The sequence below is a fragment of the Phasianus colchicus genome, chromosome 6, assembly GCF_987193195.1.
Source record: "Phasianus colchicus chromosome 6, bPhaCol1.hap1.1, whole genome shotgun sequence".
NCBI lineage: Eukaryota > Metazoa > Chordata > Aves > Galliformes > Phasianidae > Phasianus > Phasianus colchicus.
In genome coordinates this window covers 4,773,168-4,789,311 of record NC_143441.1, presented here as the reverse complement: position 1 = coordinate 4,789,311, position 16,144 = coordinate 4,773,168, and the positions used below count along the sequence as shown (strand labels likewise).

Genomic DNA, 16,144 nt, shown 5'->3' with positions numbered 1-16,144 from the left:
CACCTATTCTTTCAGGTTAAGATTTAATGAATTAGAGGATGGAAAACACCCATGTTTTTGTACAAAGGAGCAAATATTTTCGTACAAAGAAAAAAACAGTACCCTTTTTTTTACACAACATTTAGAAAAGAAGCAAAATCCACCACTTACCAGAGTCTCTGTCACATTCTCATTTGATTGCACTGTAAATGCAGCGGTATCCTGCATATAGAAAATAAAAAAAACGAAGCAACAATATTTGACATGGGATGTATCAATTAAAGATCTGATTTTTTATGGCTTACTCAGGCATAACCATCAATAACTGAGCTTAGATGGAAAAACGATAATCTAAATAGGTATGGATATTAATATTAAAGACCTTCCTTTTTCAAACGTGTTCCATGATTCTAAAATGTTTGAAGTTATTCAAATCAGTGAAGAATCCTTCGCTGAAAGTGAATTGCAAGGACTTTGCTTCAGGCACACTGCACTTTTTAGTGAATGGCAAAATTTTATTTTGCCAGACTGACTGCATGTGCATAGGGAGTACACTAGCTCTAAGTTACTTACACATCCTCTGGATTCTGGGCTTTTATTTGAATAGCACATACACTACTAAGTAATTAGAGATGTGAAACTTCATATGAATTAATAAGGCACAGAAGCTGAGAACAAATTTTCCAACGTCTTACTCAGAAACAATCCATTTGGAAAATGCTAATGTTTGTTCCTACTGTGAGGGTGAGAAGGATCAAATTTTTATTTCAACCCCAGGTGAACATTTTCCCTTAGAGAAAGTGGTGGCAGCTTTGTATTTTAGCCCTTCCTTCCTTTTAGCCCTTCCTGAATACTTTACTAATGTAAAAGGCCTGTAGCAAAATTAATAAGCACTGAAAGACTCATTTTCAGCCTTGCAGATGCCCAGCTTTTTTTGTGTGCAAATCTAAAAAATAGTGTGCAGAGTATGCTGTGGGTAAGCCAGACTCTGAAAGGCTGCTGGAATTTAAGAAGGCCCCAAATTATCTGCATTATCCCTTGGGATGGTGGCCCTGGAATTTGAGAGCATGAACGTGTACTGCCCTGCTGCAGTGCCTCATGCAGATTCTCAGCATTAGGACAGCAGTAAATAAACAGCTCAGATTTAATTCCCAGACTAAAACGTATTTTAAATGAAAACAAAATTGCAGAAAGAAATAAAACTCATTTCATAAATACATAAATACATAGAGTCACTGAACATGTGTGAAAGCTGTGAGGAAGCCATGCTTTACAGGATTTTGAGATTGTTAGAAAAACCCAAAAAAGAGAGCAATAAAAATACTAATCCAGTTCTTTCATATGGAAAATAAGAAGACAGTTCTGCTAAGCTAGTGGGAGTCTTCCAATTAAATTCAGTTGGGCCAAGAGTGCCAAGAATATTAGCAACTTCTAGGAACATCCAGGAATACTTTCTGAGGCCAGACAAGTTCAGGATTTGTGTCAGCATGACATTATTGTGCAGCTGGTCTGTAAAGCAGAGTTTTCAAAACTGTGCAGCTAGTCTTAATCTCTTCCCAACAAAACAGAAAAAAACTTCTCAAAATTTGCTTGTTTCTCACCTGTGCAAATCCATTAAATGCTGTGCTGGATGCCTAAGTAGAAGTGAAGATCAGGACAAATTATCATTTGTTTACCAAATGAGAACATGGATAAAACATTTCTATTTGCAAAATAAAAATAGGCCAGACATAAAACAAAGTAAATAAATAACAAAAGGAAGGGCAAGGCAGAAAGATACTTGATGACAGTGCTATTCGATAACAGATTTCACGGGCTTACAGAGAGCACCAAAACGAATAAAAAAAGCAGAGTGACTCAAGTATTTTTATAAAAACAAAAAGAAAAGACTGGAGATACATTTAAAATTATACATATAAAGTACAAAAGCTGTGAGACACCACGTGCCTTCACAGTGTGAAGCTTCATTCACCTTTCTGAAATGCATTTTTGTCAGCCTGCTTCATTACATGGCTGAAGGGCACCACACTATGAACAGTTGCGTGACAATTTTTCGAAAAAGAATTGCAAGGGTTTAGGAGGGGTAGCAGGAAACACACAGATGGATTGGTTTTAAACGACAAGGTTATGCATGACCTAAGGAACTCTTTGTCTAGACTAGGCTACACACTGGGGTAGGTACCTCTTCTTTATCAGCCTCAATTTCCTGGTACAACAATCCATATCTCCGGTTAGCAATTTCATCTTCAGATAAATCTGAGTTGTTGGTCTCATTGTCTTTAGGACTAGTTGAACTCTCGGTGCTAGCATTTCGGGAATTTCCCATTTGAAACAGAGCCAAGGGTCTAACTGCCTCATTGCTAAGTCCAGTATTGCTAACACTTGCCTGCTCCCCAGGCAAACCTTGTTTTATTGGTTCCTCCTGACTTTTATTGCTTGTGCTTACACTTACTTCTCCCCAGATGCTATCAGTCCCTCCCAGGTCCTGTGTAGACCACTTATCACTAATGCCTAACCAAGGATTTTCCATGTTACCTTCCTCTGAGTCTTGCTGCCTGGGGAAAAAGGGCCAATTATCCAGTCCATTGGCTTGGCCATCTGACATATTTGAAAACCCCCAGGAATCATTAGTAACTGTTGGATCCCAGTTTGCCAGCCAGGGGTCCATTTCCAAGGTTTCAGAAACACCACTGCTATGAGGATGCTCTTCAGTGGCTGCTGCTGCTGCCCTACCTGTCATTTGGTCTTCTCTATTATCTAGGCAAGGATTACCACAGATTGTGCTAGCAGCATGAGGAGTTTCAGGCATCAATTCTTGTGGACACTCTTTGCCAGCAGCAGCTTGACTTCCATTGGTAGCACTACCATTTGGGAGGATGCTGATGCTACTGTCTTCAGCTTCTTTACCAGACTCTTCTGCACTGAGTAATTCAGCATCACAAAGAATGTTTCCAGTATTTGTATGGCTCTTTTCTGCGTGGTCAGTGACCATCACATTTATACCCTCTGTGGATGTATTCTGTCCAGTAACACTGTCAGCTTGGTTTAAACCATCCTCAAATATTGTTTCATGGTCCTGATTCCAGATACCAAAGACTCTCTCAGGCTCATTGCCAGTGCTTTCTGTATTTTCACAGCTGTCCACTACTACTTTGTTCCCATCTTCCAACCCTGTGCTCAGTAATGTTTTTTCTGAATTTGTCTCCTCAATTACATTTACTCCTTTGAATTCTTTTTCCCAAGGGATATCTAGGATATCAACACTAGCTCTTCCAGCTTCCCCACTAGTAACTTCCAACTCATGTAAATTCTCTACTTCAGTGCTGACTGAAGTTTCACACTCTGACTTAGCTAAGCACCTACGAAGCTCTGCCTCACTATTTCCTTCCATTTCACCACCTCTCTCTTCCATTTCCTCTGTACCTTCTACCTCCTTGTAGTTAACAGCTCCATTCTCTACCTTTTCACTTGGCTTGACACCTGCCCACAGAGATTCTTCTTCCTCATGCTTTTCCTCTTCCTTTTGCACATCACATGGGAGGGGTTTATCCAATAAGCTATCAGTTCCCAGGATGGGGGTCTCAAAACCAGTTATGTTCTCTAAACGCTGACTGGTTGCCACATCTTCCCATGGCACATTCTTAGTATCCAACAGGTTCTCCAGCGAAGTCCTCTGGTTTTCATTTTCTGAAGCAGACCCTGGTGCAGCATCCTCCTGCTGACCTACAGCAGGCCAAACACTAGCAGGTAGAGTACCCATGGATTCGCTTGAGGTTTGCTCTGCCCCAGGGAAAAGCAAAGAACCGCCTGTAGTAATTTCCTGGCTGACACTGGGTGTGCTAACATCTAGGCCCCAGTTGAGTGAACCTAGATCAGTTTGGGATCTGTTAACATCTTCTGATGACCCACTGTTTGGGATTTCCTCCATGACCAGGTTACACAGGGAAAGACTTTTTGAAGAATCAGGCTTTAAGCAGACAGAAAAGCAAAGAAAAAACACAAGATGAAAAAGATAAAGGCGGACTTGATGAGAAAACACAAGATTTATATTTTACTAGAGCAATTTTAATCTAAAGAATGAAAGTGACTAAATTAAGCAGTTTAAGGAAAAGCTATGTGGCTTGCAACATTTGGAGGCAGTAGACTGCAATCTAGAAGAGCAGCACTGATAGACAGAACAAAAAACTATATATTAAATCACGTTGATTAAAGCATGCATATAGAGCAGCTGCAATGTTGGGTGGAAGTTTGCTTACCGGCTGCACCAATTCGCTTGTTGTCTGTATAGAAAAAAAAAAACATTTAAAACACAGAAAACAAGAATACAAGTTTTGTTGTTGTTGTTACTAGAGCAACAGTTCATTAATTATCTCTAACTAGCAGCAGTTAGCAAATTGCTGTAGGGAAGCAGCAAAGGGTTCTTTCCTGCCACTCCAATGAAGGCTAAAGACAGCCTCCTGAATTTAAGCCTTCTAGCCTTCTAGACTGGACTACATCAGAAAAGAAGTTCAACAGATACTGAAAATTTATCACACCTTGCTTTCCTGAGACCCACTGACTTTTTTATCACAGGTACTCTCAATAGAAAGGAGGAATCATTCCATTACACAATGAAGAACTAAGGAGGCAACACAAGTGGTGTCAGTGGACAGCTTTGATACTCCATCACTGTGCCGTGAAGAAGAATTTACAGTCTCACACACACTGTGGAATCAAACTATACAGCCAGCTATCTACAGCACCACTTTGAAGAGATACAAATACTGCAAGGAAGATCAACAACTATTCTGCATTCAAAATTATGAGAAAAACTGTAAAGGTTGAGTAGCCTTAACTTCAAATATTTAGCTGTGAAGCTTGATAGTTCCTTTTTTGGTTTTAACTAGAGGAAATATGAAAATAATTATAACATAGAATACATATATAATATTAACATACTATAGGTAAATCTGTGAAAGGAAGAAATTGACAGAGATATGTAATATTAATTTAAAGTTATACATTTGAAACACTTCTGGGTTATTTTAGCTGGTCTAGATTTTGGCAACCTTGAAATTCTGGCTAGACTGCACACATGACTCTTTTTTTCAGACTTCTTTTAAACCATCCCAATAGAAAGAGATGAGTGCTTAATACACATCACATATGCTGTATGTTCACAAGACAGTGCTGCAAATCTGAATGCATGAGAAGCATCCACAGATTTCTGTGCTAGATGAATTTGCAAAAGGTCAAAAAAGAGTCTTGAAGGCTTTCTGTCAGGTCAACCCAACTACCTTCACGACACAAAGGCAGAAGAAAGCTCACAAAAATTAGCTGTTTTCTTCCTGCTGATTATTGTATTTGATTAGACACCAGGAGGTGGAAGGAAGTATTTCTGCAGTTTCCTAAAGCAGCAGCTGCTTTTGTGAGCAACTCCACTGTAGGCAAACTATGAAAAGAACAAGTCAAATTCTCTCTTCACTCCCAAACTGTGAAAAAAATAGTTGCCCACTGGGTTAAAATCCTACTGTTAAAGGAATTATGTCTTCAGATAATTAAGAGAGGTAGCTAGCACACATTCCTACACCTTAAAAACTATATAAGAATTTTGTTAGCCTAGATTTCAAACATGATTTAGGTTTTGTAGACCAAGCAACAGTGATTCTTTTTTTCTGCTTGTTTTAATAGATCCCAGGTGGCTTCATATACTTTAAAGTACTTGTTATAGTCTGTAAATTCTTTATCTTGGCTTTTGGGAGAAGCGTTATAAATCTGAGTTCAGAGTATTACAAAATCAGATGCACAAAAATATCCCAGTTCACAGTGATAAATGTCAGTCTTACCGTCCACAGATCCCATGGCAATGTCTGAAACAAGGAGAAGAAAAAAGATACTTTTAGAAAAATACTGTTCATATATTGTGTGTTTGATATGCTACATAACTAACATGAGAGAAGAACATATAAGTACACATATTTATAATATATATATTTTAGATTTGAGTGCATGTTTGCAGAATATGATTTTTGGCTAAGTAGGATGAGCAGTATGTGGTGGATTGTGGTATTTTCCACTTCAAAGCAGTAGTTGTTTTCCAGTAGACTCATACCACTGGGTATTTGAATAATAAATGCATTCTGAATGATTCTGTATGACGTTCAACAGGTACAGGAGTGCCCACAAGGTATAAGCTTTAAGAAGCTTACATAGATCAGCATTTTTAGCCAGTAAAGAAAAGATTCTGCTATCCACTGAGAACAATTTATTCAAGTTCTTATATTCAAACACAAGGAAGGAAAACCGCAAACTTTTTGGGGAAAGAAAACAAGAGTGTTGATCAATCCTTTCATTTTCTTGTCCAGTCTGTTAAATATTCAGTATTAATGACTTTTCAACAGAAGAGCTGAATGGACAGACGAAAGCAGAAAATAGGTGAAAGGTCTGTTTTTTGAATGGTCCGAGATACTTTGAAACACATCTATTACATTCATATCTAAGTTAAAGTCCATGAAAGATAAAAACTAGTAATATTCATAAAGTAAAATGTAAAATTGTTCCTGAAACATTTCCATATGTTAAATATTACACCTATCACTCATTAAGAGAAAGGATTGCTGCATATACCTTCTTTTTTTTCTTTTAATGACTACAGAATGGCTCTCTGAACAACCTCTGCTTTCACTTCCACAAATAAAAGACACAGTAATAAATCATTACTCAGATTTACAACAAATTAACATCAACATCCATTTCTCATTCCCTTTAAGTCCAGGTGTGTGCTTCCTCTGTGTTGGTGTAATTCATAAGTGTACCTGCTTACTCTGGCATAACCTTGTTAGATGAACATTCAAACTTTAAGGCAAAAGAACAGCTCTTTTCTAATAGCCTTAACTGTTGCAAACCTCAGACATCCTACTGACTCTCAGGGAAGGATACTGCTCATTTTCATTTCTTCATTTTCTTTCAGAGCTCACAAGACAAGAGGGAGGGAATATACTGAAGGAAAGGTGAAACAGACCACAGCTAGCAAAAGGAGGTGAGTGTCAGCCACGTTTACAAAGGACACTTCTGAAGCATACACAGAACCAGAAAGCAAGTGAGGAAGGGCAGGCTAAGGCTCTCTTACTGTGATCTGATCACAGTAGCAGAGTAGAGGAGGGAAGTAGTTAAATGATCAGTAGGGAAGTCAAGCTTGTCCTCCAAAGGCATCATGGCACAGACAACTCCTGCCTTCAGTTCACTGCTTCAGCACAGTTTTCTGAAGGGAAAATAACCACAACTGAGGCAAAACCAGTATACATATAGAAAGAACACTTCAGGCTGACTTAATCTCCCTGCACAGGGTTCTCCAAACACTGCAGTCATAGACGTCAATCTGTCTGTGATCCCACTGCAATGATGCTGTCATATCCAGTAGGACTGATATTAGACAGTAGGGCTATCCTCTCTTTGCTTAAAGATGTGGTGCTCTGACTCATCCACGCGTGCTTGTGGTTGTTAACCACTTTTTCTCGTGTGTATTTGTAGAGATGAAAGGTGAAAGAAGAGATGGAAGGTGCTCAGTGAATGCTTCCTGTGTACCCAGATAAAACCTTATAATGTACTTTTCTACATTTAATTATATTCAGTATTTCAAGGCACAGACGAACTTAAAACAATTTTTTTTTTCATTAAAACAATAAACTGCAATCTATATAGTATGATGTCAAGACAAACTGTCACAACAGTTAATTTTCTGGGAGGTTTAATTATTCAATTATTATTCAAGACAAGCTGAAATGGCAGAGTTAGCAAAGGCAAAGCTAGAATTTTCTGTCACTGCTGAGTGCCAAGAGATCATTTCCTTTCTTTTCTTGTTTCCAAAAAGCAAGAAAAATAACAAGATGCACAAAGCCTCTATTACAATTAAATACTCATAGCAAAGAACAATGAGAAACTTCCATTGATGTTTGCAGTGCTGACAGAGCACTGTTTTTCTAACAGTGCATAACCCATTAGAGATCAGTACAGATCTCATTATATAACTAGGACTGTATACCAAATAAGAAATTAATTAACCGAGATCAAGGGCTTCCTCAGCCTTAAAGCTCCTTGTCTGCTCACTCCTTTCCTAGTGCTGCATTACTGAACAGCTTATTAGTCTTCCCATGTCTTGGAGTACAAGCTAGGTTAGTGATAGCCACAGGGATAATAGGTTTTGCTAACAGTGTGTTAAAATTGCTTCCTTGTCTGTGTACAATGCAGAGCTCCAGCTCTGCTGGCCAGGGAAACTACCATAACACCAGCCCTAAGGATAGTGATTGTGAGTTCTAGATTGTAAAATAGCAGATGCCAGGTGCTTTAGGGCAAATCAAAGCAACTTTCATATGTTCTTTTTTTTTTTTTTTTTTTTTAATATATTGCAGAGAGAAACTACCATGGCAAATATTATTGTAGAACAAAGAATTCTTTAACACAGCATCCTTCAATGGAACATGCTATTTCATTCTTTCACTTTCCATGAGATTAGGTCTGAAAAAGATTTATGGAAGCAAAACACTTAGATCATACCCCTTGCTTGGTAAAGAAACTCCATCACAGCAAGCAATTGCATGTTGACTCCATAAGACCTAGGTCCCTGACATCTCTCTTTCCAGACATGAAATGTCAAAGCTGGGTCAGACAAAATCTCAGGAAAAAAGGCATCAGAGGGTTATAATATTAGCATTAATAGTTGTTCTAAAGATGGAGAGTAACAGCATGCCAAATGCTGTTGTACCAGCAACCATTCTCACTGGCAGAAATCTCATTTTATCACTTGACTATTTCTTCTTCTTTCAGTACATTATCACGTACAGGGTTAGTGAAGGAGAAAGATATATGGCTGACGAGAGCTTCTCAGGAAGGTCAAGTGTTTCAGACACTATAGACGTATATACTGCTCTTTAGTACATCACGCAAACCTTTGCTAACAAACACAGGGCTCTGCATTTTTATGCTGTGCCTGTCTCAAAAGCAAAGAGATACCTGAGACATGGGTGAATGAGTTACTCCCGTTGATACAGCCTCTGGCTTGAAAGGGTCGAAGTCCAGATCTAGCAAAGATTCTTCTTTCTTAGTTTCAGGAATTTCATTCTGTTAGAAGAGAAAAATAACCCTTGAAAAAAAAAAAACCCTCTCCAAAGTGGTCCCAGGAAATACAATATTGAATGGTCAAAGAAAAACAAAAAACAAAAAGCAAAAAAACAAACAAACAAATTTTCAAGCTGCAAGCAAGGATGGGAGGAAGCTCTGAACACTTTCCTGAACTTTTAACCTTATTTTTATGAGCTTCATTTTTATGATGCCTTTGTTTTCTGCATAGTGAACCCTTGCCTTTTCAGCCCAAACAAATTTTAGCCCTCTTGAAAAAGTGCCTAGTGTTCACTGTTTGACTGTGAAGGCCATTTTAAGTGCCCTGAGTCAGACACCAAAATTAAGAAGCTGCATAAATTGTATCCAGTGTCCTTACATTTTAACACGTGAATGTCTTCGCAATTACAAATACTACTCATAAGTCAATACAGGAGGACATAAATGCATTTGAATTAAATTTCAGTTCTGAACATAAATAAGAATTCGAATCTATTGGTGCACTTAGCAATAAACTATAGGAAACATCTTACGTAACTAAATAAATCTTGGTACCTTGATCTGCTCTTACAAAACTGGATTACACAATAGAACCTTTTTTTTGTTTACAATTAATGAATTAACCAAGGCCTCTGAGGTCAGTGTAAATACTTATATTGGTTCCATGGACTACAGATCTTTCCCTCTGAAAATTAACATAAGCAAATAATTACCACGCATCAATGCAAAATATTATTTTTCATCAGTCTGAAACGATAGCTGAGATGAAATTATCACTAATGATCAATATTCTGGGCACACATCTTAGTAACAAGGCTAATTCTGCCTGCTGATAGTTGTTCAGTGTTTATTCAGTTCAGTTATTATTATTGCTCTCTCACAAGCAGTGAGAGAAGCTTGCCTTCGATGTATAGAATACGTAGGCCATAATGAGTTAGAGTGCTATTATGAAAAAATTGGAAATGGTATCAGTGGATATAATTTGTACACATGCATTCATATGTAATCTCACAAGAGAAAGGTAAACAGTCAGACCAAAAGGGCACACAGTCCAAACTTCTGCCCCTGAAGGAGGAGAAGGCTGCAAGAATAGACCAGTCATAAGAACAGCAATGCCAAGAAATAATTGGACTCCAATTACTCCATTCTGAGCTGAAAATGGCTGTAGGGTGGGAAATTTGGGATTAAGGCAGGAGAGCAGCCCCATGGAAAGGGATCTGGGGGTGCTGTTGATGGCAAATGGAATCTGAGCCAGCAGCGTGCCCTGGCAGCCCAAAGGGCCAACCGTACCCAGGGGCTGTGCATCAGGGCTACTGCCAGCCCAGCGAGGGAAGGGCCTCACCTCCAGCAATGTGGGCAGTTTGGTGTCACAATATGAGAAGGACAAGAAACTGTTAAGAGAGCATCCAAAGGAGGGCTACAAAGATGGAGATGGGTCTGGAGGACAGAGTGTGTGAGGAGGAGCTGAGGGGAGGCCTGATGGCGGCTGCAGCTCCTCACAGGGAGCGGAGGGCAGCGCTGAGCTCTGCTCTGTGTGACAGCGACAGGGCTGAGGGAACGGCATGGAGCTGTGTCAGGGGAGGGCAGCTGGGAGTGAGGGAAAGGTTCTTTACTGAGATAGTGGTTGGGCACTGGAACAGGCTTATCAGGGCAGTGATAATGGCACCACGTTGCCAAAGATAAAGGAGCTTTTGAACTGTGCTCTTAGACACAGAGTTTGAATTTTGGGTGATGCTGTGTGGAGCCAGGAGCTGGACTCCAGAATATCCCTCCACCTCAGGATATTCTATGATTCTATGAGACTTTAGGAGAAGGGAATATAACTTTGCATGCATTATTTTATATTCTTCCCTTGGCCTCTGTCCTTGTATACTGGCGATGACAGAAAACTGGTATGACCCCATTGATGCTGGTGCTATGTTCTCACACTTTGAAAGGTCAAAACCAAAACAACCCTCCCCACCAGTAGCCTGTGCTGTATTCATTCTCCTATGTCTTTCATCCAATGTGTTCAGATTTCATCACAACCGTCCTTGAGGCATTAGAATCATAGAATTGTTAGGGAACCTAAATCGTAGAATTGTTTTAGGGACCCCTTAAAGATCACCCAGTCCAACTCCCCTGCAATGAACAGAGACATCTACAACTAGATTATGTTGCTTACAGCCCCATCCAGCCTGGCCTTGAATGTATCCAAGGACAAGGCATCCACCACATGTCTGGGCAACCTGTTCCAGTGCCTCACCACCCTTACCATTACAACCTTTTTCCTTATATTCAATCTAAATCTTGAAAGGAAGAAGTCAAACTTGATTTTATTTACTTTGTGGCTGCTCTCAGCTGAGCATTTAAGGACAAACTGAAGTACATTTTGTTTACAAACAGCTTTCAGTCAACTCTGCTGTTTCTCAGTACTGTCACACTACTAGCATAAGGCTTCAATATTTGGTTTGCAGATAGCATGGTAAGAACGTTTCTTTAAGGTAACTTTTGCCTCTTGATTATACCAAGATAACTCAGAACATGCGAAATTTCATGTGTTTTTCTAATTAAAATTTCTAATTAAAATTTCTAATTGAAATTAAAACTTCAAATCATTCTCCATTTATTATGAGCTACATTCTCCTTAAAAATAAATCTTTTATTTTGAAGCCATTTCCCGTTGTCCTGTCACAACAGACCCCGCTGAAGAATCTGCCCCCTTCATTCTTCTAGCCACCCTTTAGATACTGAAAAGCTGCTTTCATGTCTCCCCAGAGCTTCTCTTCTCCAGAAAGAACAGCTCCAACTCTCTCAGCCTGTCCTCACAGGGGAGGTGTTCCATCCCCTGGGTCATTTTCATGGCCCCAGTGATGTTGAGGCTTACGCTGCCAACACTGTAACTCCTAAGATAATGATGAAACCAGACTGCAGCCCCCTTCCACAAGGGCCCAGCAGTGGCTGGGTACGTGCTTCCCAGTATGGGAGCTGCCCATTAATTTGTTAATTGCGTGGGAACTAACTCGTAAATAACTCTTTGTTCTTCCAAATATATACCTGTGGAATAGATGGCAGTGACTTTTTGTCCTCTCAAAATCAAACGCTCAAATTCTCTGAAATTTTTCTTTCATTGCTATGCCTATATTTTTGTGTGCTGTACAAAGAATTTGTACAAAAACCATAATTCCTGGGAAAATAAAAATTTGTAAACATTCAGCATAAGTTCTAGATCTGCATATTTCTTCACAGTCTGTCAGACATAGGCTAGGATTTCTAGTTGTAATTACCAAAATATAAATGGTCCATTATTAAACAACCATCAGTTACCATAACTGCATGAAGGCTGAATAACTAAATGCAGATTATACAGACTTATTTTACACAACTCTGGGTTTTGTTTGTTCTATGCAATTATTTTAAATTTCCTAGTTTAAAAATAATAAAATAAAAGTAATTCTGATCACTTTTTAGTTGCGTAGCTAATGTTCCTATTAATCAAAACCAAACAAATGATATATGTAGTTGGCATAGCCTTTTACACCTGCAAAGAGTTGATTAAAAGAGCAAAGCTCTTTCTTTAAAAAAAAGCACACCCCAAGTAGGTATATATTTAATAATTTTTATGGAAGAAACAGAAACAGACAAAAGCAAGATGTTTGGGATTTAAAAAAAAAGGCATCTTAGGTTAACTTTCCCTTTGTGATGAAACCTGAATTTAGTTAAATATCAACTGTAGTTGCAATTCATAACATTTTAGTCAAATATCTCATCAGGAAATATCATTTCTCATTTGAAAAATCTTTTTTTTTTTCCATACACTAGCAATTCTATGCCTTTAGAATGGTTATTCAAGACCTGTTCAAAGATAAAATACTATGTTTGTGAACCTTCAAAGACAGTACTAAAGGATCATTGTGTCCCTGCCTTCTACCCGAACTCTTTGCCTCCATCTCTGCTGAGGTCAGCCATACATCCTTAGTGTTTGAGAACTTCAGGTGATTGCAAGGTTGGACCCATAAACCATCCTCTGAAGCTTACCTGTGATGGAGTTGTCACGTTGATTTCTGGGACAAAGTTGTCATCAAAGAGGTTAATGATGTTCTCCTGTTGCAACTCCTTTGTGGGTGTGAGCTTAGGCAGTGGTGGAACTGGAGGACCTTTCCTCAGCTAGACAGACAACAAAAATATCACAGACTAGTTCAGGGATAAATGAGAGATTTAAGATAAATCTAAACAGCTTGAGTTAGATTTTTGTCTCTGCTACTTCCCCTTAAATGTAGTAAAAAAACACATGGAATCAAATGAACCTTTTGGCTGCTCATCATCAAGTGCCTTGAAGGAAACACTGCATGAAAAGAAAACCAACTCTATTTTTCAAACTCAAGTTTTAAGAATTCACACAAAAGCATTTATTAGATTAAATTTTTCTGCTCTGACGGGAATACAATGCTGTGCACTTTATTTCCTATGCAGCAGACCATTGGATGAGCAATACTGCACAGAACCAGGTCTTTTCAGCTTTTTTGCTTCTTAAAATCATTTCAGTATATCTTTGGGATTTCTCCCTGCCTACCTGTTGCTATCTTGTAAAGCCTACTTAATGCTAAGAATATATCACCCCTGTGAACCACTGCACCTCAAAGTGCTTAGGTCACTAATTCCCTCTGCTCTCCAGAGATTCATGTAACTATGACAAATGTATTGCTTGGATTAATATTGATCACTGGATATTTTTAAAATTATGTTAAAAAAAAAAAAAAAAGAAAATCCAAAAAAATTCCTCAGATGATGCAACATCAGTAAGAATAAATTGAGTTTTATTCAATAAATGTTCAGCAATTACAACATCACAGTTTACAAGACGAAAGAAAACAGGTGTGCTCACATGTTTTCTAAATGCATAAAAATCAACACAGAAACTATGCCCAATTTTGAAAACATCAGCAACATCAAGTCTTGTCTTTGATGTTTTCATAAAGTATCACATACAATTCTCATGGTACAGAGGATGCCCTTCATGAAATTGACAATTTCACTGATACTGGGAATAACAGACTCCTGCATCATAAAACTTCTCAATTTAGTATTGGTAACAACTAATAAGCCTCTAATTATCAGTAATTATATCACAGCAGTATTTAAACTAGCTCTGTTATTTACTGTTTCAGAGGGAAATCCATGTTGGCAGACCAGCAATACTCCCTGGCTAGGTGTTTTTTTTTTTTAAGTATGAATTTGAACAAGACTGATGGGGTATGTATTGAAATGTATTGAAATTCATGGGAGTTCTAGAAATGGATTTTTCAAGTTATGATTGCTGGGTCTTCAGAGACTATGCAAGTTTTTGAAATGTGTATTGCTTAGGCACAGCAAATGCCTCCAGTTCACCAGCTACCTTAAATTGTCCTCATTCTCCTTTATTAAAAAAACCCATTTTCTACCCATGCTTGAGGCACAGAGATGAACACCCACCCGATGACCCATATAGAGCACAATGGAGCCAGTGGTCTCCCCACTGTTTCTCAGTCTATGCCTAGACTGAAAACACCACTTTATACATTATCTCAGCTTACTTCACAACAGGCCAGTCTCTTCTGTTGAGTTTCCACTTACCTGTGTGGGTGATTTAGGCCGGGCTGGTGCTGGAGATGCTGGTGCCAGCATGTGATTGGGACTAGCAGTAGGGCTAGGAAGGGGAGAGACCTCCTCTGGTGGTGATGGTGTTTTTGCAATGCGGAGTGGACCTGAATCACTGGGCAAGAATCAAAGTAATGGTCAGGACATACACATCATGCTACTTTATTACCTTGACAATTTGAATGGTTGAAAGCCAGTGACCACAAAAGGCGATACACAGTGGAGATGAACCAAATCATTATATAATCACTAAAATTAAAACTGCAATTATATATAATCAAAATTCGGTGATCTATAGTTTCAAACAATGTTTTAATTTTTGAGTGACCTTTATTTTTGGAACATCTGCTGCATCTGTTTACCTGATCATTATAACTTGATGGAAACTCGATTCCTGTTTTTTTTTTTTTTTCTTTTTTTTTTCTAAATTTGAAATGATGTTTTACATATAAGTTTGTAACCATCATAAAATGGGAGCTGGAATTACTGCCTTCATTTTACACAGTTCTCAAAATAAAAGGCTTTAAAGATAAAAAATTCCAGAAGATGATATGCCAATGAATAATGCAAATAACATTAAAAGCTCAGCAACTTCAGGAAGCTTTCAATAAACCAAAACACAAACAAGATTACTATATAGCTGTAACTATTTAGATGGGCAACTCACCACAACTATAAACAAGCAGTAGTCAAGAGACTTCAGCAGAGCTCTGCTGATACTAAGAAAAGATCTGATGAAGTCCTGTCCTGTAAAAGGATTTGTTCTTTCTGTGAAAGGACCTGGTGCAAACACTGGGACATAGTCAGCTACTTAGAAATGCTGAAAGCTTACAACTCAGGGAGGCTATAATCTACAGCATTCAACAGTCACAGTACTTGGTAAGAGAAGAGCGAGTCCTACACATATTTAGCAAGAACAGAAGCACTACATGATGGAGGGAACCACACCATAAACATGTTCCTAACACAGGTGCAAGAAAAAATAATTCCTTGGAAAGGGCAAAGTTCACACTCACCACCTCTTTCTGTGGAAATATTAAAGAAGAAAAAATAAGCAGTTATTAAGAAATTTCTTTCCTAAGTACAATATTTGTCTTCAGTAGCATACAAATTTTTAAGATGGTACTCTATTTTTATATTTTATCCTTTCTAAAGGAAAGATAATGTACTTGTCTAGTATCTATTTCTCACATATTTAAAAAGGAAAACTGTTTCATCTCAAAAAGGCTCATTCCTGAGTAATGTTGTAGAGCACTATAAAAATAATAAAATTCAAAATTTGTCTTGAACTTCACGTAAGGCTCTGTGAACAGTGTACCAAAAAGACTACACTGTGTTGATGAGCTGTTAATCTTACAGAAGTCTGAAGCAAAAAAAGCAAACACAACAAACCACCACTTAGAGCTGATGACCTGTAACTAAAACTTTCTCACTTGGGATGCAGCAGAGCTCAAAT

The 16,144-nt window shown here is 38.3% G+C and overlaps 2 protein-coding genes across 3 annotated transcripts in view; both read right to left on the bottom strand.

Moving 5' to 3' along the window:
* LOC116232797 (amphiphysin) overlaps positions 1-16,144 on the bottom strand; it is a 103,521-nt gene that overhangs the window by 18,798 nt on the left and 68,579 nt on the right. For both annotated transcript variants that reach the window (XM_031599407.2, XM_031599409.2), the window contains exons 10-16: positions 14,665-14,803; positions 13,090-13,218; positions 8,968-9,075; positions 5,805-5,828; positions 4,236-4,259; positions 1,581-1,613; positions 151-201 (exon numbers count right to left, since the gene is read on the bottom strand). In XM_031599407.2, coding sequence (XP_031455267.1) covers positions 151-201; positions 1,581-1,613; positions 4,236-4,259; positions 5,805-5,828; positions 8,968-9,075; positions 13,090-13,218; positions 14,665-14,803 — 508 coding nt within the window. The remainder of the gene's footprint in view (positions 1-150; positions 202-1,580; positions 1,614-4,235; positions 4,260-5,804; positions 5,829-8,967; positions 9,076-13,089; positions 13,219-14,664; positions 14,804-16,144) is intronic.
* LOC149917370 (uncharacterized) lies at positions 1,837-4,225 on the bottom strand. Its single transcript, XM_090142234.1, has one exon. The coding sequence runs from the start codon at positions 3,905-3,907 to the stop codon at positions 2,132-2,134; it is 1,776 nt and encodes a 591-aa protein (XP_089998360.1). The 5' UTR covers positions 3,908-4,225; the 3' UTR covers positions 1,837-2,131.

Coding starts and splice junctions, on each gene's coding strand:
- LOC149917370 (XM_090142234.1), bottom strand. CDS start 3,907: ATGGAGGAAATCCCAAACAGTGGGTCATCAGAAGATGTTAACAGATCC.